The sequence below is a fragment of the Palaemon carinicauda genome, chromosome 15, assembly GCF_036898095.1.
Source record: "Palaemon carinicauda isolate YSFRI2023 chromosome 15, ASM3689809v2, whole genome shotgun sequence".
NCBI lineage: Eukaryota > Metazoa > Arthropoda > Malacostraca > Decapoda > Palaemonidae > Palaemon > Palaemon carinicauda.
Genome location: NC_090739.1, coordinates 54,150,210 through 54,177,709, shown reverse-complemented (window position 1 = coordinate 54,177,709; position 27,500 = coordinate 54,150,210). Strand labels below are relative to the sequence as shown.

General features: G+C 44.6%; 1 protein-coding gene across 1 annotated transcript in view; it reads right to left on the bottom strand.

Annotated features, from left to right (window-relative positions):
• Positions 1-27,500, bottom strand: part of Jarid2 (Jumonji, AT rich interactive domain 2) — a 336,896-nt gene that overhangs the window by 192,868 nt on the left and 116,528 nt on the right. The window contains exons 8-9 of the mRNA XM_068388399.1: positions 22,270-23,791; positions 21,785-21,990 (exon numbers count right to left, since the gene is read on the bottom strand). Coding sequence (XP_068244500.1) covers positions 21,785-21,990; positions 22,270-23,791 — 1,728 coding nt within the window. The remainder of the gene's footprint in view (positions 1-21,784; positions 21,991-22,269; positions 23,792-27,500) is intronic.

Here is a 27,500-nt window from a genome sequence, read left to right as displayed (position 1 = left end):
TCTGTTTCTCTATAAGGTGGCGGCTAGATGATGCCGGCCCCCCTTATTGGATTGGCAATCCCTAGGCTGGAGAATGTATTCTCCGTGTGCCTAGGGTAACGCAGATACTGAAACAGAGTTTCCTTTACGTATGGTAGGGCCGACATGCCGCCGGCTCATCTCACATCTTATACAGGACCCTTTTCCCCTTCCCATTCTGTCCTTTAGTGATGGCCTAGCCATTACATCCCTGTAGCTGTTGTCCTACAATCTCGCCGATTGCCGGCAGGCTGTAGGGCCGGCTTGGGCTTCTGCCTGTATGGCCTAGTCGTATAGCTTCCCTACCGGACATGAGCTCCAGGATAGCTGTATCGGCAGGTCTAGCTGCCGGTAGGAGACCCGTTTGCCTTGGAGTGTTCTTCAGTCCTCACTTGGGCGGTCATTCGCATCCTACGACCGGCTGTTACCGGCACGGAGGTGGATGGGTGGAAGCTTGATTATGTTATATTCTCCCCTTCCATTAGAACGTTCATTCCGGAGGAAGGCAGTGATACAGTGGCTAGTGCCGCCACCCTTGCATCACCCTTCACTCTTTACTTTCTCTCTCTCTATTGGATAGTGCAGACAGATATGGCGACTGCCGGCCACTATCCTTGCCGGCAAGATGCAGGCTAGACTTGTGGTCCGACAGCCGTTAATTCACTGTCACATCTGACTCTGCGGTGAGAGCCGCCCAAGTTAGGCATTCCGGCCACTACCCTGTCACATTGAATGCTGACTGGGATAGTGTGCCAACAGCCAGTGTCAGGCAAGCCGCCAGCAATCCGGTGGGCCGCCGGCCATTAAAATTGTTAAATTTGTGCCAGTGAATTGAGCCTTAGGTACTAGCCTTGAATGGCTGCATGCCGGCAGCAACTATGGTAAATGTAATTTATATACTGTAGCCAGTACTTCTGTAGTATAGTGTAGACTATACTGCAGACAGAAAACTATAGTATAAAAGTATAGAGTAGTTAAATTTTCCAACATACTTTGTGTATCCAAGCGCAGTCTATTGTTGAGACCTTATAAGATTGGGAAAGTAATTCCCTCTCTTCATACTGATAGATGATCAGTTATTTTGACCTTCATTATTAATCATTTTTGGAAGTGGGTGTTGCTTACACTACTCTATCCTTATAGGCTAGACTCTTCCATTGGGCCTCTTAAGGAGGATAACCCTAGAATTAATATTGAGGGAGGTCACAGCAATTGGCTGGGTGGGAAACTCACGTATGTGTCTTTCCTATTTCCTTTCTAGCTTATCTATCCTAAGCTATATGCAATAAAATAAAATGGAAAATATTATTATAATATTAGTTTGTCTAGTGAGATAGACTACGTTATACTCATTTTATTTTCCTCTCTTCACAGGAGGACCATGTGAAGTGCGATAGTGTTTTCTGCAACGTCCGTAGCAGGAACTTCTATGGCCATCTGGGGTGTAGGACACACTCCCGCTGTTCCATCACCAAGGGACCTCTCAAATACTGGGACCCGCAGGTATGTACAGTATGTAAGGACCTGATGAAAGAGGCTTTTGAAAATCCCAAGACAACAGAGTCAAGGGATGCAGCTCGGGACAAGCTGTGTAAATGGGTTCGTGGCTTTCAAAAGAATTCCACGGGGCCTTACCTCCCTAGTGAGCATATGAGAGCCCTTCTATTCCCCAAAGCATCTGCAGATGCTGTTATTCCTCAGCCTCACCCTGAGATCCCTTGCATCCAGCTATCTGTCGACACGGATGTTTCGGATGCGATGAAGGACATCCATCTAGAATCTAGATGATGAGAGGATGTCAGGTGTCAGAGGACACCGAAAAGGACCTTCTTGCGGAAGGCCAAGATGAGGAGTCAGTAATGGCTCCAGAGACGGAAGAGGATGAGGTTGAAACAGTCTCTGTTTCGTCGGTTCCTGCCCCAGAACCTGTGCCCTCTACGTCCTCCGCTCCTCAACCTGAGAGGTCGGACGAATATCTGTCTGCCATCAAAGCTATGACGGAAATGTTCGAGAAGAAGAGCGAACAAAGGGAAGCTGCTTTCAGGAAGGAAATTCTCCAGATAACAGCTTCCCGTGGATCTCAACAAAGACTCAATGTAAAGGATCTTCTCTCATGTTCCGAGGTAAACTGATGGAGGCATGCCGAGTACATGCCAATCACAAACGGTAAGATCTTTGTTTCAGAGAAGCTGGAAACCATCCCTATAGAGGACATTGAGTTCTGGCCCAGCTTTGAGTCCTATCGAGACTGCTTCGTTCGTCTTAGGATGGAACCTGTATCCAAGGAGGAGACAGAGCCTAAGGAGGTCATAGTGCTTGACCACGCGAAGGCTCAGCTCAGGCATTGTTAGCCAGCAGTTTGAAGGACAGGGGCTTCACCAATTCGAAGGTGCCGGCCCTGAGCAAGAAGCATCCCTCTTTTCTTGCTCCAGCAACTATGGCTTTCCCCTTTGGGGAAAAGTCCTTTAAGGCAGTGATTAAGGCAGTGGATGCCGGGAAACCTTGCCCTACACTGGAGGAGTGAAGGCCTAGCTTTGCCAACCGATCACAAAGACTGGAAGGATATTCAGCTTACCTTCTCAGTCGGAAAAGTTGTAGGCTGATATCGCTGGACGTCAGTTCAGCGAAAACCTTCCCAAGTTGTCTGAGTTTCTCTTGCGAAGAGAACAAGATACAAAGGAGAGGCTAGCTGCCTCTCTGTCCCTCCAGGTGTCTATGGAGGCAATGGCCAGCGAACAGATATCCCCGGATATGTTCATGGTCATGGCCGAGACACATTCGGCAACCCTGACTAAAGACTTCTACAGCTTTGCTAGGGAAAGGAGGGCTTGTAGAGAGTTCGTGTTTGCCTCGGCTGTGGTCAAACATGAACCTAGGAAGTTGATATTTTCCAATATTTGCGGGAAAGACCTATTCCCAAACGAATTGGTCAAAGAGATAGTTGACAAGGCCGCCACAGAGAATAGAAATCTTCTCCAGAAGTGAGGCATGTCGGCTAAGAGGAAGTCTTCTACGGATGAGGGTTCCCAACCGAAGAGAAAGACAAATGGACCAAGACTGCCTTCTCGCCCTGCTAGACAACTTCCCAGGACCGCGGTGCCACAGATGGTGGCACAGCCCTAACCCACCTACCAGATGGTACAACAGCAGGTGGTGACTCAGTCACCAGCCTATGCTCTCGCCTATGAGAGGCAGACCACTACCTTTCGCCCTAAAAGTAGGGGGTCAGGTAGAGATTCCTCTAGACGTCCCTCAAGAGGAAGAGGGGGTAGGGGAGCACACGGTCAAGGAGGCAAGCCCTTCAGAAACCAGAAGCAATGAGATGCTTCCAGTAGGAGGAAGACTCTGACTCTTCCGGGATCGTTGGACCTTCGATCCCTGGGCCCACAGCCTAATCAAGAACGGACTAGGTTGGAGCTGGAAGACAGCTCCACCATCATTTCCTCAGTTCTTATAACACTCCACCCCAGTTCTAGATGAATATACCTGAGAGCTCTTGAGCAAACGGGTGATAAAGAGGGCAAAGTCCATCAAATTCCAAGGAAGGCTGTTTTGTGTTCACAAGGACTAAGACAAACTCAGAGTCATTCTGGATTTGTCGCCACTCAACAAGTTTATCGAGAACGACAAGTTCAAGATGCTGACCCTTCAACACATAAGGGCCGTGTTGCCCAAAACGGCATACACAGTCTCCATAGACATGGCAGATGTCTATTGGCACATTCCGATCAATTGACAACTCTCCTCCTACCTAGGATTCAGGATACAAAAAAGAAAGTACGCTTTCAGAGCCATGCCCTTCGGACTAAACATAGCCCCAAGGATCTTCACGAACCTTGCAGCAGTTGTCCAACAACTACGCCTACAAGGTGTCCAGGTGGTATCCTATCTAGACGATTGGCTGGTGTGGGCAGCACCCGAGTTGGAATGCATGCAAGCGTCCAAGAAAGTGATCCAGTTCCTGGAACATCTAGGATTCCAGATCAACACCAAAAAGTCTCGACTATCTCCAGCTCAGAAATTCCAATGGCTAGGCATACATTGGGACCTACAGTCACATCGTCTCTCAATTCCATTAAAGAAGAGGAGAGAGTGCTGGGCTCCCTTCAGTTTGCATCAGTGACAGACCCAGTGCTAAGAGCACAGCTAAAAGATGCGTCAGGAGTCTGGAGAAGATACGCATCAAACGCTCGAAGAGATCTAAGAAGACCAATACAGATTCGGCTACGATCACTTCACAGGCCATGCTCGGAGGCCAGGAACTTCAAGAGGTCAACTACTCTGTAACTGCCTCCACCTTCAGTCGTCATCCACACGGGTGCATCATTGGAAGGATGGGGAGGCCACTCTCATCAATGCAGAGTTCAAGGAACTTGGTCCTCTCTATTCAAGACCTTCCATATCAACATTCTAGAGGCCATGGCAGTCTTCCTCACACTGAGGAAATTATCCCCTCGCCCTTCAGTCCACATAAGACTGATTTTGGACAGCGAGGTGGTAATGAGATCTCGAGATCGCCTCAACTCAACCAAGTGATGTTGGCCATCTTCCGCTTAGCGGAAAAGAAGAGATGGCCCTTGTCAGCAGTTTACCTTCAAGGGTTCCGCAATGTGACAGCGGACGCTCTATCCAGGATAACTTGGATAAGAGTCAGAATGGTCCCTAGACGCAGGATCATTCTCCTTTATCTTACATCAAGTCCCGGAACAGCAGATCAACAGTTCCCTTGATCTTAGGCCTCCTTGTTTCTTGATGTACGCCACTACCGTAGCATTGTCGCACGAGTGCCACCGAGTTTCCCCGAAGAAGATGGGCGAATGTCGCCAGGGCCTTTTGTACTGCCATGAGCTCGAGCAGATTGATATGTCGGGTCCTTTCCTCCAGTGACCACTTTCCCTCTGCTGTTTCTTCGAGGACATGAGCTCCCCACCCCTCTTTTGAAGCGTCCGTGAAGAGCAGCATCTCCGGAGGAGCGGAAGCGAACGGTATCCCTTTCAGCTTGTTCCTCCTGTCGGACCACCAGAGGAGCATGTCCTTGGAGGACGGGGACACCCTGACTACCTTCTGCGGGGACTCCTCCGCTGACCAGAGGTCCTTCAGGTTCCACTGTATTGGTCTTAGCTTGAGCCTCCCTTGCGGAACCAATTTCTCCAACAAGACCAGGTGTCCCACAAGTCTCTGCCAATCCTTGGCTCTCATTGGAGTGTCTGCTAGAAATGGGCGAATCACTTGGTCTAGGTTGTCCAGCCTCTCCTGGGAGGGAAACGCTCTCGCCAGTTGGGAGTCCAGGACCATCCCTAGGTACGTCATCCTGGTGGTTGGGACTAACTGGGACTTTTCGAGGTTGATTGTAATCCCGAGTTCCCTGCAGAACTGTACAAGTTGTGTGCCCTGATCCTTTAAGACTGCCTCTGAGGCTGAAAGCAGCAACCAATCGTCGAGGTATCTGATCAGCCTGATGCCCTGTTTGTGTGCCCAGACTGATACCAGGGTGAACACCCTCGTGAACACCTGTGGAGCTGTTGACAGGGCGAAGCAGAGGGTCTTGAACTGTAGGGACTGGGAGCCCCACTGGAGGGGTGTACATGGATTTGTAAATAGGCATCCTTGAGATCCAGGGACATCATTTAATCCCCTTCTCTCAAGGCCGCCAGCACCGACTTCGGTGTGTCCATCTTGAAGGAGGTCTTCTTGATGAACTTGTTCAGAGCCGAGAGGTCGATGACTGGCCTCCAGCCTCCTGTAGCTTTCTCTAACAGGAAGAGCCTGCTGTAGAATCCTGGGGAAGGTTCATGGACAGGCTGTAGAGCTCCCTTGTCCAACATGGCCTCCACTTCCACTTCCAGGGCTACTCTTTTCTCAGTGTCTTTGGGTGCTAGCCACTCTGCTCGATGTTCGGGGATCAGAGGGGGCGGTTCTGACAGGAAGGGAATTCTGTATCCCTCCCTGAGGACTGTCACCATCCACAGATCCGCACCGTTGTCTCGCCATGCTTGCCAATAACGTTTGAGGCATCCCCCCACCTGAGGCATGGGAAGGCATAGGGGGCCTCTCTCCCTATCTCCTTCTGGGGAGACGGTTAGAACGGCCTCTCCTTGAGCCTGAATATTTACGTCTAAAGGAGGCCTGGGTTGGGGCACCGCTCCCGCGGGAGGGCCGTGGGGATTGGTGCTAGGAAGGGGAGGAGGCCTCCTGCCTAGCCGGAGGCGTAGGCGGGTAGGCCCCGTCCACTGATGATCTTCTGTGTGAGGGCCGCCTTGTCACCTGCTGCCTGGGCTTGGCCGAACTCTTTAATTTTCCAACCCTCTCTAGTGTCTCTGCCACTGCCTGAAGGGGGAACATGGTCTCGCCCCAGACAGGGGTGTTCCTTAGGAATTTAGCTTCTCGCTCGGGGAGCCTACGGGGCAGCCTGTTCAGCACCGTGTCCCTTCTCCTCAGAACCCAGTTCGCCGTCTGGGTAAGGGACTGGAAGGTGAGAAACTTCATCGCCTTGCCCCCCAAGCGTTTGAGTTTTTGCAACAGGGCTTGGTTCTCTGGAACCGACAGGTCGTGCGCCAGTTGAGCTGTCGGAATCCTCTGACTCTATCACGAACCTTCTAGGGGCCCTTGGTCTGGATACCGGGGTCAAGGGCTCCATGAAGTCCGGCGGAAGCGTTGCTGAGGGCGCCGGGGGCGTGCGAATAGCGATACGAGAGGCAACCCATCCCTCGAACTCCTCTTCCTGCCGCATGGGGGACCTGAAGGGCATCCTAGGTGCTATCCAAACAATGGAGACGGGGTCTGAAGAACACGTGGTCCGCCTTTCGTCGTCCCGGCCGCCCCCAGAACCCGCTGAACCTGAAAAACACTGCCACAATGGGGGGGGGGGGCTGTTTTGGGCTTCCCCCACACCAGGTCTTCACTTGAGATGGGTCCTGCGGGCACCAGGACTTCGTCCACAACACAAACTTCCGCCACACTAGCAGTCCCCCCACTCGTCTGCATAGGCCCCTTTTCAACAGAATCCCTGACATTAGACTAATGAGGAATGGCAATAGGCCGTCCCCTACTCTGGGTAGGGGAAGGTGAAGGAGAACCCCTCTCCGAAGGCGCTGAGGGGGACGTTAGCCGCGAGGTGAGGCCCGCCTTCTTGGGAGATCTCTTGGGCGCCTTTTTCTTCTTGGTGGCGAACAAGGTCCACTGAAGTTCTGGCCAGGACTCTCACTCCGGGCACGTGGAGGAAGGGGAGCACTTATTTCCGCAACACAAGGTGCACAGCGTGTGCGGGTCGACATCCAGCCTGGACAGCCAGGCCCCGCAAGACTTACCAGCTTTGGGCCCGGGACAACTATGCTGGGATTCCATAATAAGGAAACGCAAACACGCAAGCAACACAAGGGAAAGGTAAGGAACACAAAGGGAACACATGGTACACAAGGGATGAGGAACACAAAGGAACACGTGGTACACAAGGTGATCGGACGGGATAAGTGAGAGAGAGCGGCGAGATGATATCTACACCGCGACCAGACGCTTACTGACGACCTAGCAGCGCTACCTAATGCGCTGACCCCAGGACGAGTATCCTTCCGCCCTGGAGCGCCCCGACAAGGTAATGGAGAGAGGGGGAACTACGCAAAATTCTTGATCGTTTAATGAGGAGATCCCAAATCCTCCTAAGAACATAGTTCGAGGTAAGTACTCCATGTTGGAACAACCACCAATTAGGGCAACAAATACTACCCAACACATAAGAAAACTAATTCTAAAAATATCTAACATTACCTATAGTTCTCTAGTGAAAAAAATTTAAAATTGCAATTTCAGTTTTTGACATTGTTGACTACAACATAACAGGCAAGATGATCTGCCAATGAAGCATGTGAATAACAGAAATAACCACTAGATTAAGAATAACTCAATGCAATGAAAGAATGAACAAAGGAGGGTTAGTAAAAAATTAAAAGGAAATTCTTTACCACAATTCAACACCACCCTGAGAAAGTTAGTGAAAACTTTCCATTTTGTTGGGTAACAGACAAAAAAGGGAATATTGAAAAATCATGAATAACTGATGTATTCTTAATGTCACTTCCAAAATCCCCATTTCCATTCATGATTTAAAAAAAAAACTTGCTTAACTCAGCTTTGAGGGAAAATACAAAAATAATCCTATTCATAGTTATATAAAACCAAATACAGTAGACCACCGGCATATGGCGTCCCCAGCTTACGTTTTTTTCACGTTACGGTGTGGAATACGATTTTTTTTCGTCCCCTCGTTACGACATTTTCCCCACCTTACGGCATCAAATTCCGAAACTCAAATTTGGCGGTTTCTAGCGTACGACTGTGGGAGTCAGTAGCTTACCACCACGCTCATACGTCACTGCATACGTCACTAAGAAGCTGGTCTGCTATTGGTCGGCGTCACGGCGTCACTAAGATGCCGATACGCTATTGGCAGAAAATCCTCCCACAATGCTTAAGAGATGCTGCCTCTCTCTCTCTTTGTCATACACGCGCTCAGTTCAGAATCTCGTGTGCGTTTCGTAAAGACTTGATGTCATGTGAGTGCTTGCGATATTGTTATTTTTTGTGCATTTTAGTGCTTAATTATAACTTTAATTCGTTAGCCATGGGTCCCAAGATTGCTAGTGATGTTAAAGACAGAAGTAAGAAGAAGATAACTATGGAAACGAAGCTGGAGATCATAAAGAAATATGAAGGCGGCATGCGCATCGTTACCCTCGCTAATACGTACGGCCGTAACCAATCTACGATTGGTACAATTATTAAGAATAAGGAAGCCATTAAAGCAAGTAAGTCTTCTAAAGACATGACTGTCCTTGCCAGTGGAAGGACCTCAATCAACGATGAGATGGAGAGACTCCTTCTTCTGTGGATTAAAGAGAAGGAAATCGCTGGTGATACACTCACGCAATCGATAATTTCGCACAAAGCGAGCGCCATCTTTGCCGATCTCGTGGAAGCCCAGAGAGACCGCGGAGGCGAATGAACGTCGCAGCAAGCCCCCCAACAGTTTAAGGCTTCTCATGAGTGGTTTGATCGGTTTAGGAAGAGGACTGGTATTCACTCAGTCGTCAGGCATGGAGAGGCGGCCAGTTCTGACAAGAAAGCAGCAGAAGAATTCCTCAAGAAGTTTGAGAAAGTAATTTCCAGAGAAGGCAACATTCTTCAGCAAGTTTTTAACTGCAATGAAACTGGCCTTTTCTGGAAGAAAATCCCCAGCCGTACATATATCACAGCTGAAGAAAGGAAACTTCCTGGCCATAAACCAATGAAGGACAGACTAACGCTCGCATTTTGTGCAAATGCCAGTGGGGACTTAAAAATTAAGCCCCTACTGGTATACCACTGAGAAAATCCTCGTGCCTTCAAGGCACAAAATATCACGAAGGAGAGGCTCTCGGTATTTTGGAAGTCTAATGCTAAGACCTGGGTCACGAGGACCATATTCATTGAGTGGATAAACGTCTGCTTCGGTCCTGCTGTCAAGAACTATTTAGAAGAGAACAATCTTCCTCTGAAATGTCTCCTGGTGCTGGACAATGCCCCTGCTCACCCTCCTGGCCTCGAAGACATCATTCATCCTGACTTCTCCTTCATTAAGGTTCTCTATCTGCCACCAAACACCACCCCTCTCCTCCAGCCTGTGGACCAGCAAGTGATTGCCAACTTCAAGAAGCTTTACACAAAGCATCTGTTCAGAAGATGCTTCGAAGTGACTGAAAGCACTCAACTCACCCTCCGTGAATTTTTGAGGGGGCATTTTGACATCGTTCAATGCCTGAAGATGATCGACACAGCTTGGAATGAGGTTTCACGGTGCACCTTGAACTCCTCATGGAAGAAACTGTGGCCAGATGTTGTAGCAGAACGAGACTTTGAAGGTTTCGATCCCTCAACCGAAGACGAGGCCATTGATGATCCTGCCCCTGATGGTGATGTTGAGGAAATAATTTCAATCGGGAGGTCCATGGGGCTTGTTGTCGATGAGGCTGACGTCCATAACCTTATCGAGGAGCACAGGGAGGAGCTTACGACTGAAGACTTAAAGGAGTTAGAGGCAATGCAGTTGAGAATCATTCAAGAAGAGCACAGCTCTAGTGGAGGCGAGGACGGGGGGGAGACCGAAGAAACGACATCGTCAGAAATATGGAGTTTTTATGATAAAACAAAGTTTTATGAATACTTACCTGGCAGTTATATATATATAGCTGAGTCTCTGACTGCGGCAGAATTTAATCGAAAATCGCGGCAACCGCCTTGTGGTGGTTGTGTGGTTAGATGGTTAACAACCCTTACAGGGTGGTACTTGGAATCATTCCCATTTTCTGTTCCTCAGATTATCTTTGCCCGACCTGTCTCCTGAGGGGAGGTGGGTGGGCTTTAAAATATATATATAACTGCCAGGTAAGTATTCATAAAACTTTGTTTTATCATAAAAACTCCATTTTTATGAATAGAACTTACCTGGCAGTTATATATATATAGCTGATTCACACATTTGGAGGAGGGAAACAGACAGAAAAAACATAGTTGGGGAAACAACAAAAGAGTTGTAGGAGAACAAACACCTTGATTCCTTATCTGCTAAGGTAGCTGACTTCAAAGGTAATTGCCTCTAGAGTCGCTTTCCCTTAGGAGTGTTCAGCCAGGAGTAGACCTGCTACGCTGCAAACAACTCAATCGAGTCTGTCAAAGGGGTAGGACCAACAACTTGACTAGACTTCAGAAAACTACCTTCCCATATAAAAAACCTGCAACCTTACTAAAGCTAACCATCTAACCTTGCAGAAATAGATATAAACTATCTATCTGGACTGAGGGAACCGTACCACAGGTCGAGGACCTCAGACAACCATAAAAAACACAAACCCATATACAAGTACATAAACTAAGGTTGAGTGGGGGTAGTAACTCCTTTGCCTAATACAGAAGCCGCAGCTACGTATGGGCCCAAGGTATAACACTTGTCATAGTCCACTCTTACCTCTCTGAGGTAATGAGAAGCAAAGACAGAGTTGCTCCTCCAGAACGTTGCGTCCATGATCTGCTTAACTGACATATTTTTCCGGTATGCCAGCGAAGCAGCAATGGCCCTTACTTCGTGAGCCCGTACTTTTAACAGGGCGAAGTTTTCTTCCTCACAAAAGAGGTGGGCTTCCCTAATAGTTTCCCTCAGGAAAAAGGACAAAGCGTTCTTTGACAGGGGTTTTTGAGGATCCTTCCCTGAACACCATAAGGAGTTGGAAACACCCCTCACGCTCTTAGTGTGGGCCAAATAAGCCTTGAGAGCCCTAACCGGGCAGAGGAGGCTTTCCTGTTCCTGACCTACTAGATTCGTGAGGTTAGGGACTTCAAAAGTCCTAGGCCAGGGTTTCGAAGGGTTCTCATTCTTGGCGAGAAAGTCGAACCTCAAGGAACAAACCGCTCCATTTAGGGTGAAGCCTACACGCTTCTCGAATGCCTGGACCTCGCTGATCCTCCTGGCAGTTGCTAGAGACAAAAGGAAGAGGGTTTTCTTAGTCACATCTCGCAGAGAAGCTTGCGAGATAGGCTCAAACTTCCTGGAGCACAAAAACTTAAGCACCACATCCAGGTTCCAAGAAGGGGGTCTTTAGTGCACCTGCTTCGTTGTCTCAAAAGACCTAATGAGGTCCTGCAAGTCCTTATTCTGAGATAACTCTAAGCCTCTATGCCTAAAGACGGTTGAGAGCACGCTCCTGTATCCTTTAATGGTAGATACAACCAGCTTAGCATCCTGCCTGAGGTACAAAAGAAAGTCTGCAATCTGGCTCAGAGAGGTAGAGGACGAGGAAACCTTGCGCCTCCTGCACCAAGCTCTAAAGGTCTCCCACTTTGACTGGTAGACTCTTTGTGAAGAGATCCTCCTTGCCCTGGCAATAGCTTTCGCCGCTTATGCCGAAAAGCCTCGAGATCTAACGAGCTTCTCGACAGTCTGAAGGCAGTCAGATTGAGAGCGAGGGGGTTTTGGTGAAATCTCTCGAAGTGGGGTTGTCTGAGAAGATCTGGACTTGCCGGGAGTCTTCTTGGAAAGTCCATCAGTAACCCTACCACTTCGGTGAACCATTCCCTCGCAGGCCAGAATGGAGCCACTAGGGTCATTCGTCCCGAATCGAGGAGAGCGAACTTTCTGACAACCAGATTGATGATCTTGAATGGGGGAAAGGCATACATGTCCAGCCCCATCCAATCCATCAAGAAGGCGTCCACTGCAACAGCTTCCTCGTCCGGGACTAGGGAGCAGTAGTTGGGGATCCTCTTGTTTAGACCGGAGGCGAAAAGGTCTATTACTGGTCTGCCCCACAACTTCCAGAGGCTACGACAGACATGCGGGTTGAGAGTCCACTCTGTAGGAAGGACCTGTCCCCTCCTGCTGAGCATGTCTGCCCTGATGTTTCTCTGCCCTTGAACAAACCTTGTCAACAGCTGGGTCTCGTTCTCGTTCGCCCAGAGGAGAAGCTCTCTCGCAGTTGAGAACAGGGAGAGGGAGTGAGTTCCCCCTTGCTTCCTTATGTACGCGAGAGCTGTGGTGTTGTCGGAATTGATCTCCACAGTCTTTCCCGACACCGAGGTTTTGAAGGCCTTGAGCCCTAACAAAATGGCCATCAATTCCTTCCTGTTGATATGCCAACTGACCTGACTCCCTTCCCAAATACCTGAGACCTTTTTGTTCCCTAGTGTTGCTCCCCAGCCTGACTCGGACGCGTCTGAGAATAACACTAGGTCGGGGTTCTTCTTGAACAAGGAGATCCCTTTTCCCAACAGAGCTGGGTCCAGCCACCACATTAAAAGATCCTTGATCTCTGTCGGAATGGGAAAAGAAAAAGTGTCCTCCTGCATCTTTCTGTTCCAAACCTTTGCGAGGAAGTGTTGCAGAGGCCTTAGGTGCAGTCTCCCCAAAGGGACAAACTGCTCCAGGGAAGATAGAGTTCCCAGCAGACTCATCCACTCCTTCGCTGAGCATTCCTGCTTCCTCAAAAAGTCTTTGACTTTGTCCAGGCACCTGGTCTGCCTCTCCTGGGAAGGAGAAGCCTGAAAAAGAACTGAATTCAGAACTATCCCCAAATAGAGAATAGTCTGATTCGGCTCGGTCTGAGACTTCCCTCAGTTGACGATGAGTCCCAGGTCCTGAGTGATCGTATAAGTTTTCATTAGGTCCTCCAGACATTTCTCTTTCGACTGTGACCGGATCAGCCAGTCGTCTAGATAGAAGGAGACCCTTATCCCCTCCTGGTGTAACCAGCCTGCCACATTCGCCATAAGTCTGGTGAAAACTTGGGGAGCTGTGCTGAGACCGAAGCAAAGTGCCCTGAACTGGAAGCACTTGCCCTGGAACACAAACCTCAGATATCTCCTTGAAGACGGATGAATGGGGACGTGAAAATAAGCGTCCTGCAGGTCGAGAGAAACCATCCAGTCTCCTGGACGAACTGCAGCCAGCACTGACTGAGTCGTCTCCATGGAGAACTTTGTTTTCTCCACGAAGGCATTCAGGGAGCTGACATTTAGGACTGGTCTCCATCCACCCGAGTTCTTGGGAACCAGAAACAGGCGATTGTAAAAGCCTGGGGAGGCGAGGTCTTGAACTGGCTCTATTGCTCCCTTGACCAACATCTGGTCGACTAGCTCCAGAAGAGCCTCTCGTTTCCCCTGCGTCGGTGTACTGAGCCACTAAGGCCAGAGGAGAGTCTGAGAGAGGTGGTTTCTTTAAAAAGGGGATCTTGTAACCTTCCTTGACGACTGAGAGGGACCAGGTGTCCGCCCCTCTCCTTTCCCAAGACTGCCAAAAACGAGACAGTCTTGCCCCTACTGGTGTCTGGAGGACTTCCATCTCATTTTTTGGACCGGGGCCTGAACGCACCCCTGCTGGTCCTTGGCCCTGACTCTTGTCTTCTCCCCCTAAAATCCGCTCTCGAGGAGATCCTGCCACGAAAGGGCTGTTGAAACTTCTTCTCCTCCTTCTTCAGAGGAGCAGGAGTAACAGGTAAGGTCTTTCTAGCCGACCGAGACAAAAGGTCCTGAGTAGCCTTCTGAGCCAGAGAAAGGGAGATATCTCTGACCAGAGCTTCAGGAAAAAGATGACGTGAAAAAGGGGCGTAAAGTAGCTCCGACTTCTGGGCAACAGTCACAGATCTAGAGGTGAAGGAGCACAAAAGGGCCCTCTTCTTTAAGACCCCTGCTGAGAAAAGGGAAGCCAATTCATTAGCTCCATCCCTTAGAGCTTTGTCCATGCAGGACATGATACTCGTCAGGTCCTTCGTGTCCTCCAGGAGTTCAGACTTCCTGGCCAGAGTCCCGAGAGACCAGTCCAGGAAGCTGAAAACCTCGAAAACCCTGAAAATTCCCTTGACGAGGTGATCAAGCTCCGACATGGACCACATCACCTTGGCAGAGTTTAAAGCATGCCTTCTTGCCGAGTCCACAAGAGCCGAGAAGTCACCTTGGGAGGAGGAAGGCACTCCTAACCCCAAAGGTTCCCCTGTTTCATACCACATACCGGCCTTGGAAGCGAGCCGGGACGGTGGAAAAGAAAAGGTGGTCTTGACAGCTTGTCTCCGTTCCTTCATCCAATCATCCACTTTAGCGAGAGCTTTCCTGGCCGAAATTGAAAGTTTCATTTTGATGAAGACCGAAGACTTAGTAGCTTTCTTCCTGGTAAATTGAGACTGAGGAGAACGAGGGGCCGAAGGTTGAAATTCCTCCCCATAAAGTTCCAAAAGAGAGCGAGAAAGAACCTTGTAATCGCTAGAAGAGTCGGCAGGTTTTTCCTCCTCTTCCGAAATATCTTCGAGGTCCTGCTCAAGGATAACATCCCGAAGAGTTGGGCTGCCAGCAGCCTGGCAGCGAGAGCTGTTTGAATCCTGGCGCCGAGCGCCGCTAACATCCAGTCGGCGAGAGGCGGTATCGTCACGATGACGAGAAGCGGTATCGTCACAATGACGAGAGGCAATATCGTCACGATGACGAGAAACGGAAGCGTCCTGAAGATGCAGGCTGCCGTCGCCTTGAAAATGCAGACTGCATTCATCCTGTTTCCTAAGAAACGAGGCAGTAACGTCCAGGCGTTTCGAAAGGGAAACGGAATCGTCACGGCGCCGAGAACGAGAGGCAGTATCGTCCTGGCGGCGGGAGAGGGGGGAAGGAAATTCCTGGCAGCGTGCCGATGAAGAGGGTGTACGTTGTCGTACGGCCGACGAAGTGCGCAGAGGTTTCTTGGGAGAGATACTAAAATCTCTCTTAGAAGAAGATCTCTTAACAGGCAAAGAGACGTCCTTACGTCTGACGGACTGAGAAGGGTGGCTGAAAGCTTTAACTAACGATGAAAGTTGTTCCTGCATAACAACCCTGAAAGCTTTAGCAACCTCCGCTGGCTCTCGCGGTGCCGAAGACGGCAGTTGTCGTACGGCTTGACTGGGAGCGCTGGCAGAAGAAGCAGGGAGTCTAGCAGGATTAACTGGGCTAAGGACTCTCTGTTTCGCCCTTTTAACAGGAACATCGAAATCGTCTTCCGAAGGATCAGGGTCTCTGCTACTCGAACCGGGAGAGGGAGAGCGAGACTGCACGTCCCGGTTCCACCCTCTCTTCATTGGTCTTGATTCGTAACGCCAATTACGTCTGGGAGAACGATCAGGCGAAGACACAAACGTATCCGACACGCCTTTCCTACGGCGGTCAAGAGCAGCCTGGGAGATTGCAACAGGACTGTCTGAGGCGACGACTGACCGAGGATAAGCACCTCTCACCCCCTTTCGGCTTTCGACGTACCTTCTCCCGTGGTCCTGGGAGCTTGGTAGAGGTCTAGACCTAGGGGTATGACAGATTCGATCAGTCGCCACCTCCACTGTACTTTCACAAGCACTAATTTCACCTACACCCTTACCTTTAAAGGCCTCCAACTGTGCTTTAATGGCCTCCAATTCAGCAGCTAATTTAGCATACCCAGGGTCATCCGTAGGCACAGGTCCTGTAGAAGGGGCAGGAGTCACTACATTTGGGGAAGGAATACCTTCCAAAGGGGTTACAAGCAAAGGGTCAATAGATAAATCTAAGCTAGGCTCACTAGCAGACTTTGACTTTGATTTAGCTCTTCTAACTCTATCAATCTCAAGTTTGCGCACATAGCGCTGCATAGCTAACCAATCATTACCACTTAAAACCTCGCATTCCTTGCACTTATTATCTAAAGCACATTCAAACCCCCTGCAACCCATACAGATAGTGTGAGGGTCAACCGAAAGTTTCGGCAACCTCACCTTGCAAATATCATTCGCACAAACACGATAAGGAATTTTCTCACTCATGATAATAAAGGAAAAAAAGACAAAAAACAAAAACAACACGATTGCCAAATCCCAACACAGTGTACTTCACCAAAAACGAAGTCCAAAAAGGCGATGAAGGGAAAGCGATCCGAAAAACTCTAAAAGGCGGACCAACGATGTTGTCGATCCGGCCGGCAGAGATAATCTGAGGAACAGAAAATGGGAATGATTCCAAGTACCACCCTGTAAGGGTTGTTAACCATCTAACCACACAACCACCACAAGGCGATTGCCGCGATTTTCTATTAAATTCTGCCGCAGTCAGAGACTCAGCTATATATATATAACTGCCAGGTAAGTTCTATTCATAAAAAAGGGAAGCTATCGGTTGGTATGAAAACCTTATGAGTTTCATTGAAAAGAAACACCCAGAAAAACTTCACACAAGTCGTCTTATGCAGAGTGTTAATGATAAGTGTTTGAGTCATTTTAGGAATATGTTGAGGAATCGTCAGAAACAGGCTTCTTTGGATAGATATTTCTCCAAAAGAGAAATGTCAGAAAGCAAAGACGATAATAGTGATTCTATCAAAAAAGCTAAAAAAAAAGTCATTTTTTAAGTTCTAAAAAAAAAAAATCATAAAAAAAAATCTCAAAAGACAAAAATAATAAAAAAAGCATTTTTAATTTTAAGTGTTTATTAGTAAGAATAAATTTATTATTACGAGTACATAACATAATTAGCATTGATACGTTTTTATATCTACATTCTACTTCCCCCTCTGCCTCCACCCACTACCAGCTCAAGTCACGTCACTCTAAAGGTAAATAAGATTTAATTTTTCTTTTACAGTACTGTACAGTATATAATTTTTATTTATAATGTTATTTAATTATATACTGTACAGTACTGTACATGTATATTATATATAAGTATACTGTAGTACCGTGCTTACTATACTACTGTATTATATTTTGTTACATTCTAATTTTTAATGTTTTTACCGGGGGTTTTTCATGCACTAACTATTCTATTGCCCGCCATACGACATTTTCACCATACGATACCAACTCCGGAACGGATTAATGTCGTATGGTGGGGGCCTACTGTACAGTATATAAAAGCCTTCATAGCTATATGACACTAAGTAGAAAAGACCTAAAGCCTTTACAGTATTACACAAGGGTTTGAAATTTACTTATACTGTATATCAATAATGGTCTTGACTTATTGCCCCATTATATAAGTGAGTATGCTATGCAGTATTTAGGCTTAGGTCGTTGCAACCTCACCATTCTTGTGAGCTAAGGATGTGGGGTTTGGGTAAGCATTTTGGTCTATTTACTGAGTCATCACCAGCCATTGCCTGGCCCTCCTTGGTCCTAGTTTGGGGGCTTGGCTGCTGATCATGTGTATATATGGTCAGCTTCTAGGGCATTGTCCTGCTTGATAGGGCAATGTCACTGTCCCTTGCCTCTGTCCTTCATGAGTGACCTTTAAAATCCATATGACTACGTTTTCCTTTTTTTAGTTAAAATGTATCCACAATTATATCAGTGTGAATACCCCTTATTTGACAATACAAAAAAGCATTGGTATAAAAGACCAAGTACTGCACAGCATACTCACTTATAAAACAGGGTGAGTAAATTGAGACTGATATTGATATAGGTGATTTTTAAGCCCCTCAGTGATAATTTTTGTCCTTTCTACCAAGAACTAATGAATTAATGTGGGTAAGAGTAAGGTTATGAGATGTACGAGTAGGGAGGGTGGTGCAAGGTTGAATGTCATGTTGAATGGAGAGTTACTTGAGGAGGTGGATCAGTTTAAGTACTTGGGGTCTGTTGTTGCAGCAAATGGTGGAGTGGAAGCAGATGTACGTCAGAGAGTGAATGAAGGTTGCAAAGTGTTGGGGGCAGTTAAGGGAGTAGTAGAAAATAGAGGGTTGGGCATGAATGTAAAGAGAGTTCTATATGAAAAAGTGATTGTACCAACTGTGATGTATGGATCGGAGTTGTGGGGAATGAAAGTGATGGAGAGACAGATATTGAATGTGTTTGAGATGAAGTGTCTAAGGAGTATGGCTGGTGTATCTCGAGTAGATAGGGTTAGGAACGAAGTGGTGAGGGTGAAAACGGGTGTAAGAAATGAGTTAGCGGCTAGAGTGGTTTGGCCATGTTGAGAGAATGGAAAATGGCTGTCTGCTAAAGAAGGTGATGAATGCAAGAGTTGATGGGAGAAGTACAAGAGGAAGGCCAAGGTTTGGGTGGATGGATGGAGTGAAGAAAGCTCTGGGTGATAGGAGGATAGATGTGAGAGGCAAGAGAGTGTGCTAGAAATAGGAATGAATGGCGAGCGATTGTGACGCAGTTCTGGTAGGCCCTGCTGCTTCCTCCGGTGCCTTAGATGACAGCGGAGGTAGCAGCAGTAGGGGATTCAGCATTATGAAGCTTCATCTGTGGTGGATAACGGGGGAGGGTGGGCTGTGGCACCCTAGCAGTACCAGCTGAACTCGGTTGAGTCCCTTGTCAGACTGGGAGGAACGTAGAGAGTAGAGGTCCCCCCCTTTTTTTTTTTTCATTTGTTGATGTCGGCTACCCCCCAAAATTGGGGGAAGTACCTTGGTATATGTATGTATGTACCAAGGACTGTTCTATATCTGATGCTAAACAATTGTGAACAAATACTTATAAATATTAGTTTTTTGAATTTCAGTCTTCGCCCGATTAATAACACAGGAAATAGTGGGTCTGACTGACATCTGGGATCTGCAAGTCTGTATATAATTGAGAGTTTACTGAACATAGTTTATCCTAAAAAAAACCACGAGAGTTTATTAGACTTTGTTTATCCTACACTGCTACATAGTTTCCTTCTTTATGTAAGCTGTTTATTGGCAGAGTTAAGCAAGGATTTTCTTTCTATTGGCATGAGTACAGGTATTGCTCGACTTATGACCGAGATAGGGACCGAGAGATGAGTCGTAAGTAGAGTTGGCCGTATGTCGAACTAGAAAAGTGAAGTTTCCGTAGATTTATTTTGATAAGTTATGATTCGGCAATCATCTGGATCATATTTTGTCAATATTTATTTACTGTCTATCATTATTCCATTTTCTTGTTTCATAGGATATCATATGCTCTATAAATGCATTATTGTATTCTATTCATCAATTTTGGAAGCATTTTACAATCGAGTACTGAAAATTTTGTTTACCTTTGGTTATGATCAGCTGATCTGAAAGTGCCGCTACCTACCGTATCAAAATATGGCGTACATACGTATGGCATATTTTTTTTTATCATTTCTTAACTTATTAGAAATATCTTCATGATGAATATTACATCAACGTCAATATGTTACAGGAAATCAGTTTCCATACAGTTCGTCTAATCATTAGGTATAATGCGAAATCGTTGTAGCTCTTTCTGTGTGTGTGTGCTCGCTCTCGCAATCGCATACGGGTAGTTCATTTTTAAAGCTTCACACAGTATTGTAGTTCAATATTAAGCTTTTATATTTCATTAGACATTACTGTTTAATTGTGTTATATTAAAGAACGTTTATATTTTATTTTTCAATTTCTTGAGCATATCAATAATCAACAAATACTTTTAATTTACTTTCGGTTGGCATCAGCTGATCTCAAGGTCACGCTGCCGTATTACTATTATGAGCACATACATATAGTGCGAATAACACTGATTTATATAATTTTCTTGACATTCAAAATTTCTTCATAATGCATATTACATCAGCGCCAATATGTTATAGGGTATCACATTTTCCATACAGTTCGTTTATAGACCTTATTATTATTAATAAAAAGAATACGCTCGCTCTCTCTCTCTCTCTCTCTCTCTCTCTCTCTCTGTGCATTTTGTTTTTAATTCAGTATTTTTTTTAAATTATTAAAAAATTCTATATATCATTATTCGATGTTTCGATTATGGGAATAGTAACGCATCGGAAGGAAATCACTTGATTTGCCTCTCGCCTTTCGCCAGAAATATGACGTCATCAGACTTTTTTTTTTTAAATCTACGGTAAGTTGTACTAATCTTATAACTAATGATACAGACCACTAAAACACTTGATATCGTTACTGGGTGTTTCGATGATGGGAATGCAGTAATAAGATTACTCGGTAACAATGAAAGGAAATCATTCGGTTTGTCAGCGCGCTTCCGCCAGATACATGACGTCACAAGTCACGTGACGTACAGTAATCTCCACGAAGAATGACTTGCAAAATATGTAAATTCATTTTCTTTGTTTCTCGCAAGAAATGAAAAGAAAATACTAACTTAACAAACAAAAGTATTTTATTTTTATAATGTACTGTAAAAGGAAATATATTATTTTTAAGAAAATATTTGCCCTAATAGTATATTTTCTTTAGATAAACATCGATCCATTATCAGAGATTAAAAAAGTAGCGTACAGTCAAATTTACGCTATGTAGTACTCATGACAACCGATACACACCCTAAAAATACTTTGTATTATTATTTAATATATCGATAAAGGAAATACTAATATGAATCGTTAGCCTATTGGAAGGAAATCACTGTATTGCCGGACGCTTTCCGCCGGTGATGTGACGTCACCAGACATATGAACTCGACAGATATTAAAACTTTTCTTAATGTATTTCTAACTGAAAATAAATACTGAATATTAACAATAAAAGAAAATAATAATTTACCAAGATAAATCAGTTTATATGTATACAAGAAAATAGATTATTTTCAAGGAATTATTCGTCCTATTTCCGATAAATTTGTGACGTCATCACCCTGGAAAAAATGGTCGTAAAGTCGAATAGTCGCATGTCGCATAGGTTGTAAGTCGAGCAATACCTGTAAAGGGTTACTCCTGTACAATATTGCATTTGATTCTTAATAATACCATACCTTCTGGGCTATAACCCATCGGGTATGAAAAGTGACTTTTTACATGTTCAAAACTTTCTGGTAGGTTGAAAACTATGACAAAATTTCAAATGGTATATTAGTTAATGACAATAAAATTATAAAGAATCATTAATAAAAATCCTCACTCCTGTCTGATATTTAGTGGAATATTCCCTAATAGAAAACTATAAACACCTTCATGCAAAGTCAGTTACACAGCAAGAAAATTCCCTCTTAATTAAAACATTGGTTTACTAACAACAGTGGAAAATTTAAAAAAGGTTACAACAATCAATCTCAGCGTAAATGTAGTTGAAGTAAATGTAAAATACTGGTTTGTATTAAGCTATAAAAATGGAATTCTATAAAGCTTTGCTCCTTCAAAGAAAGCAATGAAATAAAAAAAAATTCTGCAACTGATTATGTATGGTTACAGAGAATTCTTTGTCCTCACTCTTCATATATAACCTACCAAAACCATGAGACAAAGCAAAGTTATCCTACCAATTAAAGATTTACTTATTTTAATGTGAACAGTTTCAAACCACACCTACTTGTTTTAGCAAGATCTTTAAGATCCATAATACTGCTAATGGAAACTGCATCATCCTCATCATCATCTCCATTATCTCCACAACTGTCTCCTTGCACGCTAGCTTTAGTTTTAGGTTCTTTGGCTAATTTGCGGCCAATCAACTCTAAGTAAACAGTGGCAGCTTCTTTCGTACGTCTGCTTGGTCTTGTGCGAACACCTGTATCACTATTAACAAGGATAAGTCATTATAACAGGTAGAAAGATGAATCATTACAATAAGTTTGCGATGAAAATATTAATCATTTTAACAATAATTTGAGTGGTTACAAAAAAACTTGAAAGGCAAAGATAAAAATAATTTATCAAAACACATTAATTTGCTGACTACCCCATTAAAAACAAATATACATACTCTAAACACATGGGGATGCATCGAAGTCTATAAAGCTTTATCTGAATCCTGAAAAATGATTTGCATATTAAAAAAAAAAAGGTCTAACCTACCTAGTTTCTTCCGCAGCAGTAGTCGAATTAATTTGGTTTGGTATTCCTACATTTTCCTTATTTTTTCTAGTTTCCCGCATTCCAAACGCTTTTTTGTTTGTATTAGGGCAGGAGGCTGCTTCACTAATGCAGTGTTTATTTGGTGGAGACCTTGGGCATGTTGCTTGTTTGCTTGAATCTGATGACTGCAAGTCACACACTTCTGATGATTCAAGTGTTACCACTGGTGATTCAAGTAAGGTGTTTTTCTCTGAATCACCCAACACTACATTTTCTGGTTGAACAACAGGAGAATTATCAACTACACTGATTACGGCAGTTTGCAGGTTATCACTACTTGGTTCAGACTCGGGTTGTTTTAGCGAATCACCAATCTCTGCTGTCTCCCTGTTTACATGTTCATCTTTGTTATTTTCTGATACCATTTCTTCAGTATGTCCTTCAAGCAAAGTTGTAGATCTCAAGCTGCAAGGCGTCTCTTGCATTGCCAACTTCTTTTCAGCAAAACATTCCACAGTGTTTGAATCTTCAGACTTGTCAGAATCTGTTGAAGATTTTTCTTGGTCTAAAGTCATCTCAACACTTGCTTGTACAGATTCTTCTGAAGTAACATTGGGCTTTTCATCTGAAACGCAAGATAATTCAGACTGAGTTGTTTGTTTTTCATTTTCTTTCTGTAAACTTGACTTCTTTTCATCAGAGGGCATCCTTTCAGGGTGTAACTCCTCCTGATTACTATCATTTAAGGAACCTTTCTTGGCCGATTCTTTCTGAACCTGTTCATTCATTAATGCACTTGGTATTGAATCTTTTGTACTTTCAACTGACCCTACTGTCTCACTCAACCTATCATCTGAGAAGGAAACATCACTGACTTCTGCAATATTGGTAGTGATTACTGGCAATGGTGATGAACCTGGTTTCAATAAAATTTCAGTTTCTTTTTGGTCCACAGGTAACAATACCTCCTCATCTGACTTTTTCTTTTCTAAAACTTCAGAACTCTTAAATTCAATAGCATTGCATTGCTTCTTTGGTTCAGAAACCACATCAACAACAACACTCTTCTCCAAATCCTTTTCATTCACTGTGGAAATAGTTTCAGATGGTTTTTGACATTCTTGCAATTCAGAACATGTTTCGCTATTAGGTGACTTTGCTGTATCATTCACATATGAGTTTTCTGGTATAATGCCGCAAGGCCTTTCTGCTTTCTTTTGATTACCATTTACATCATTCTTCTTTTGATACGATGATTTTGTAATAAGTTTTTCACTGTCTTCCAAATCCTTTGAGTCTGCTTTCAATTCTAAATCCATTTCCATACTACTATTTGATGTGCTAGGACATGAATTCTGTGAAATTAGTAAAGCTGTTGTCTCACTGCTTTCTAAACCTGAAGCAGACACTGTAGACGATTTTTTTCTTAACCGTCGAGCCATTGGAACAGATTCTTCATTTAGAGAAGGCTGAGATAATGACAATGACTTTGACGAGCTATTCAACTCCTTTGCTGACTTTCCTGTAAAAAAAAAAATCCAAATTAATGTTATTGGTATCTTTCGACATATTCATATGGATCTAGCCAAAAACTAACAATGAATTTCTAAGCTACCTCCCAGGAATTGCCACATAGGATATGATTTTAATTCCAATAGATATGGTTCTATTTCTTAACACATTGAATCTTATAAGACAAATTTTATGTGCAGGGACTTTTACTCGGTTGATCCCCATATAACATATTTTACGTCTAGTAATTTCCAATATTTTTATCTTTCTTTAATCATCAATGTGTAAAGATTACTTATAAAATACACTTTGTAAAACTATATAAAAGGAAATTAAATTTATCCATGAATAGGATAATATATATATATATATATATATATATATATATATATATATATATATATAAATACAGTGAACCCTCGCTATTTCACGGTTCGACCATCCAGATTCACCACTTAGCGGGTTTTTTCCATAACCCATATATATATATATACATATCGCGGATTTTCAGGAAATTTCGAAAATACCACGAAATCTGAAGACCCCCAAATACGATATTTCGTTACCTGTAATTAGTAATATCTGCTCTTACTGATTGTTCATTGCATTACATATGATATATAATTCAGCACAGAAAGAAATAAAACACGAAAAGAGAATGTGATCATACGATAATACAGTACTGTATAAAGTACGTAGTAAAATTAAATCGAACATGAAACGCAAATCAGATGCAGTCATACCATATTAGAATGGTGTAAGGCTGCTGTTGGCTACTACTGTACTACAAATGTAATGGATGTGCTTCTTTTCCATGAATCTTTTGTATGTATACGTACGTAGTACTGCATCCAATAATATTCTTTGTTGCAAAAATCACATTTCGAATAAGCGTACGAGAGAGAGAGAGAGAGAGAGAGAGAGAGAGAGAGAGAGAGAGAGAGAGAGAGAGAGAGAGAGAGAGAGAGAGAGACACACACACATCCTACAAAATAATAAAATAGCATACGTAAAGCTACTGTATTATTATTATTGTTATTATTATTATTGTTGTTGTTGTTAATAAAATTATTATTACTGTATTACAGTATTATCATACGATAATTCAGTACTGTACTGTATACAGTACGTAGTAAAATTAAATCGAACATGAAACGCAAATCAGATGCAGTCATACCATATTAGAATGGTGTAAGGCTGCTGATGGCTACTACTGTACAGTACTACAAATGTAATGGATGTGCTTCTTTTCCATGAATCTTTTGTATGTATACGTACGTAGTACTGCATCCAATAATATTCTTTGTTGCAAAAATCACATTTCGAATAAGCGTATGAGAGAGAGAGAGAGAGAGAGAGAGAGAGAGAGAGAGAGAGAGAGAGAGAGAGAGAGAGAGAGAGAGAGAGAGACATCCTACAAAAGAATAAAATAGCATACGTAAAGCTATTATTATTATTGTTATTATTATTGTTGTTGTTGTTGTTAATAAAATTATTATTGTTATTATTATCATTATTATTATTATTATTACTGTATTATTATCATTATTTATTATTATTATTATTAATACTGTACGTACGGTATACGCGGGGTATCTTGTACTTTGAGTTGGTAACCTACGCATCATTTAAGACGGGTTGTGATTGGTTCAAGCGCTGATAGATGACGAATCAGAACTCAAGTTTTGTTATCTAGCCTGTGATTGGTGTTTTGCCCACATCTCCAACCCGCAGCATCTAGGTTCTCGCGGGCCCAGGTCGTCCACTTTCTCTTATGCCGTATCGCTGAGTAGACGTTCTTAAGTTTGTGAAGTTTAATCTGTGCTGTGTGCGACTGTTTTAAGTTGAACTTTTTGTTGAACTTTCTGTTAAATCCTACTGTACAATGCCTCCCAAGCGTTCTGCTTCTATTAAGGCTGGTAGTGAGCCTAACCGCCACCGAAGGATGATGACGATTGCTGAGAAGATGACGCTTCTCGTTATGTTGAAAGACGGTAGAAGCTACACGGCCGCAGCGCGCCATTTTGGAATCAACGAATCTACTGTTCGCTATATCAAGAAGGACGAGGCGAACATTAGAAAGACGGCTGCAATCACCTTTAGCAGATCAGCGAAGCGAGTCGTTACAACGCGTAATAAAACGATCGTATGCATAGAAGGTGCTTTAGCTGTGTGGATTGCCGACTGCCGGAAGAAGAACATAGCCTTGGATACGAACACCATCCGAACAAAGGCTTTGAGCTTGTATGAGAATTTTTCTGCAAAGGAACCTCAAGACAACGATGGCAACCATGCTGAAGAAGATGATGATGCAGATGAACCTCAACCAGGGACATCCACTGATTCCCAGCCTCAGAAACAACGTTTTTCCGCCAGCAAAGGATGGTTCGCGAAGTTTCAGAAACGCTTCGCCCTGAAAAGCGTTTCCCTGCATGGCGAGGCTGCTTACGCTGACACTGCCGCTGCTGAAACTTACGTGAACCAGACATTCAAGAATATTATCGCCGAAGGTGGATACAAGCCGGAACAAGTGTTTAATATGGATGAGACCGGCTTGTTTTGGAAGAGAATGCCGTCGCGAACTTTCCTGTTCAAAGAGGAAGCCAAAGCCTCTGGCTTTAAAGCATTCAAGGATCGCGTTACCCTCGTGATGTGTGGCAATGCTGCTGGATTTTTGCTAAAGCCGGGGCTTATTTATAAGTCGAAAAATCCTCGCGCTTTGAAAAATAAGAATAAGAATCTCCTTCCCGTGTACTGGATGCATAATCCAAAAGCATGGATTACAAAGATGCTGACCTCCAACTGGTTCCACCAGTGTTTCATCCCGCAAGTCAGCAAATATCTCGTAGAGAAGGGCTTGCCATTCAAGATCCTTCTCCTTATGGATAACGCTAGTGGACACGCAACTGATCTGTCGCATGAGGGCATTCACGTTGAGTTCCTGCCACCCAACACCACGTCATTAATTCAACCGATGGACCAGGGGGTTATCAGGGCGTTCAAGGCCCTCTACACGAAGAATACCTTGGCGGACCTCGTTGCGTGTGTGGATGCTGCCCAAGAGGATGAGGATGAAGATTTTAACTTGAAGGCGTACTGGCGGCAGTACACCATAGCCACGTGCCTGCAGAATATTCAGAAGGCACTGCAAGAAATGAAACCTGCAACCGTGAATGCGAGCTGGAAGAAGTTGTGGCCCCAGATTGTTTACGACGACGAGGGATTTACTCCGTCGGAAATCCAACACTCTGCAATACGCAAATCTGTGCAGTTGGCTGCCATAATTGGAGGTGACGGGTTTGGCGACATGACGACTGAAGACGTCGACGAGTTGTTGGACTGCCACTCCCAGCCGCTAACTGACGCAGACCTAGAAGACCTGACGAAATCGGCAAGTGAAGAAGAGAGTGAAACACAGGAAGAGACCCAAGAAAATGTTGAAGAAACGGGCTTAACATTAGAACGGCTTGCCAAGGCCTGCAACCATGCGAAGGAGTTGAAAGAAATGTTGCAAGAGTGGGACGAGGATATGGTTCGGTCTATGCAATTCTCCAACAAGGTCGATGACATCATGACTCCCTACAGGATGCTCTTAGATCGAAAAAAGAAGCAGCGGCAACAACTTCCGATCACAATGTTCTTCCAGCCTCGCAAAAAAGAGCCAGTTCCTCCTGCTACTACGCCTTCGGAAGAAATTGAAGAAGTTGAAGAGGTGTCCC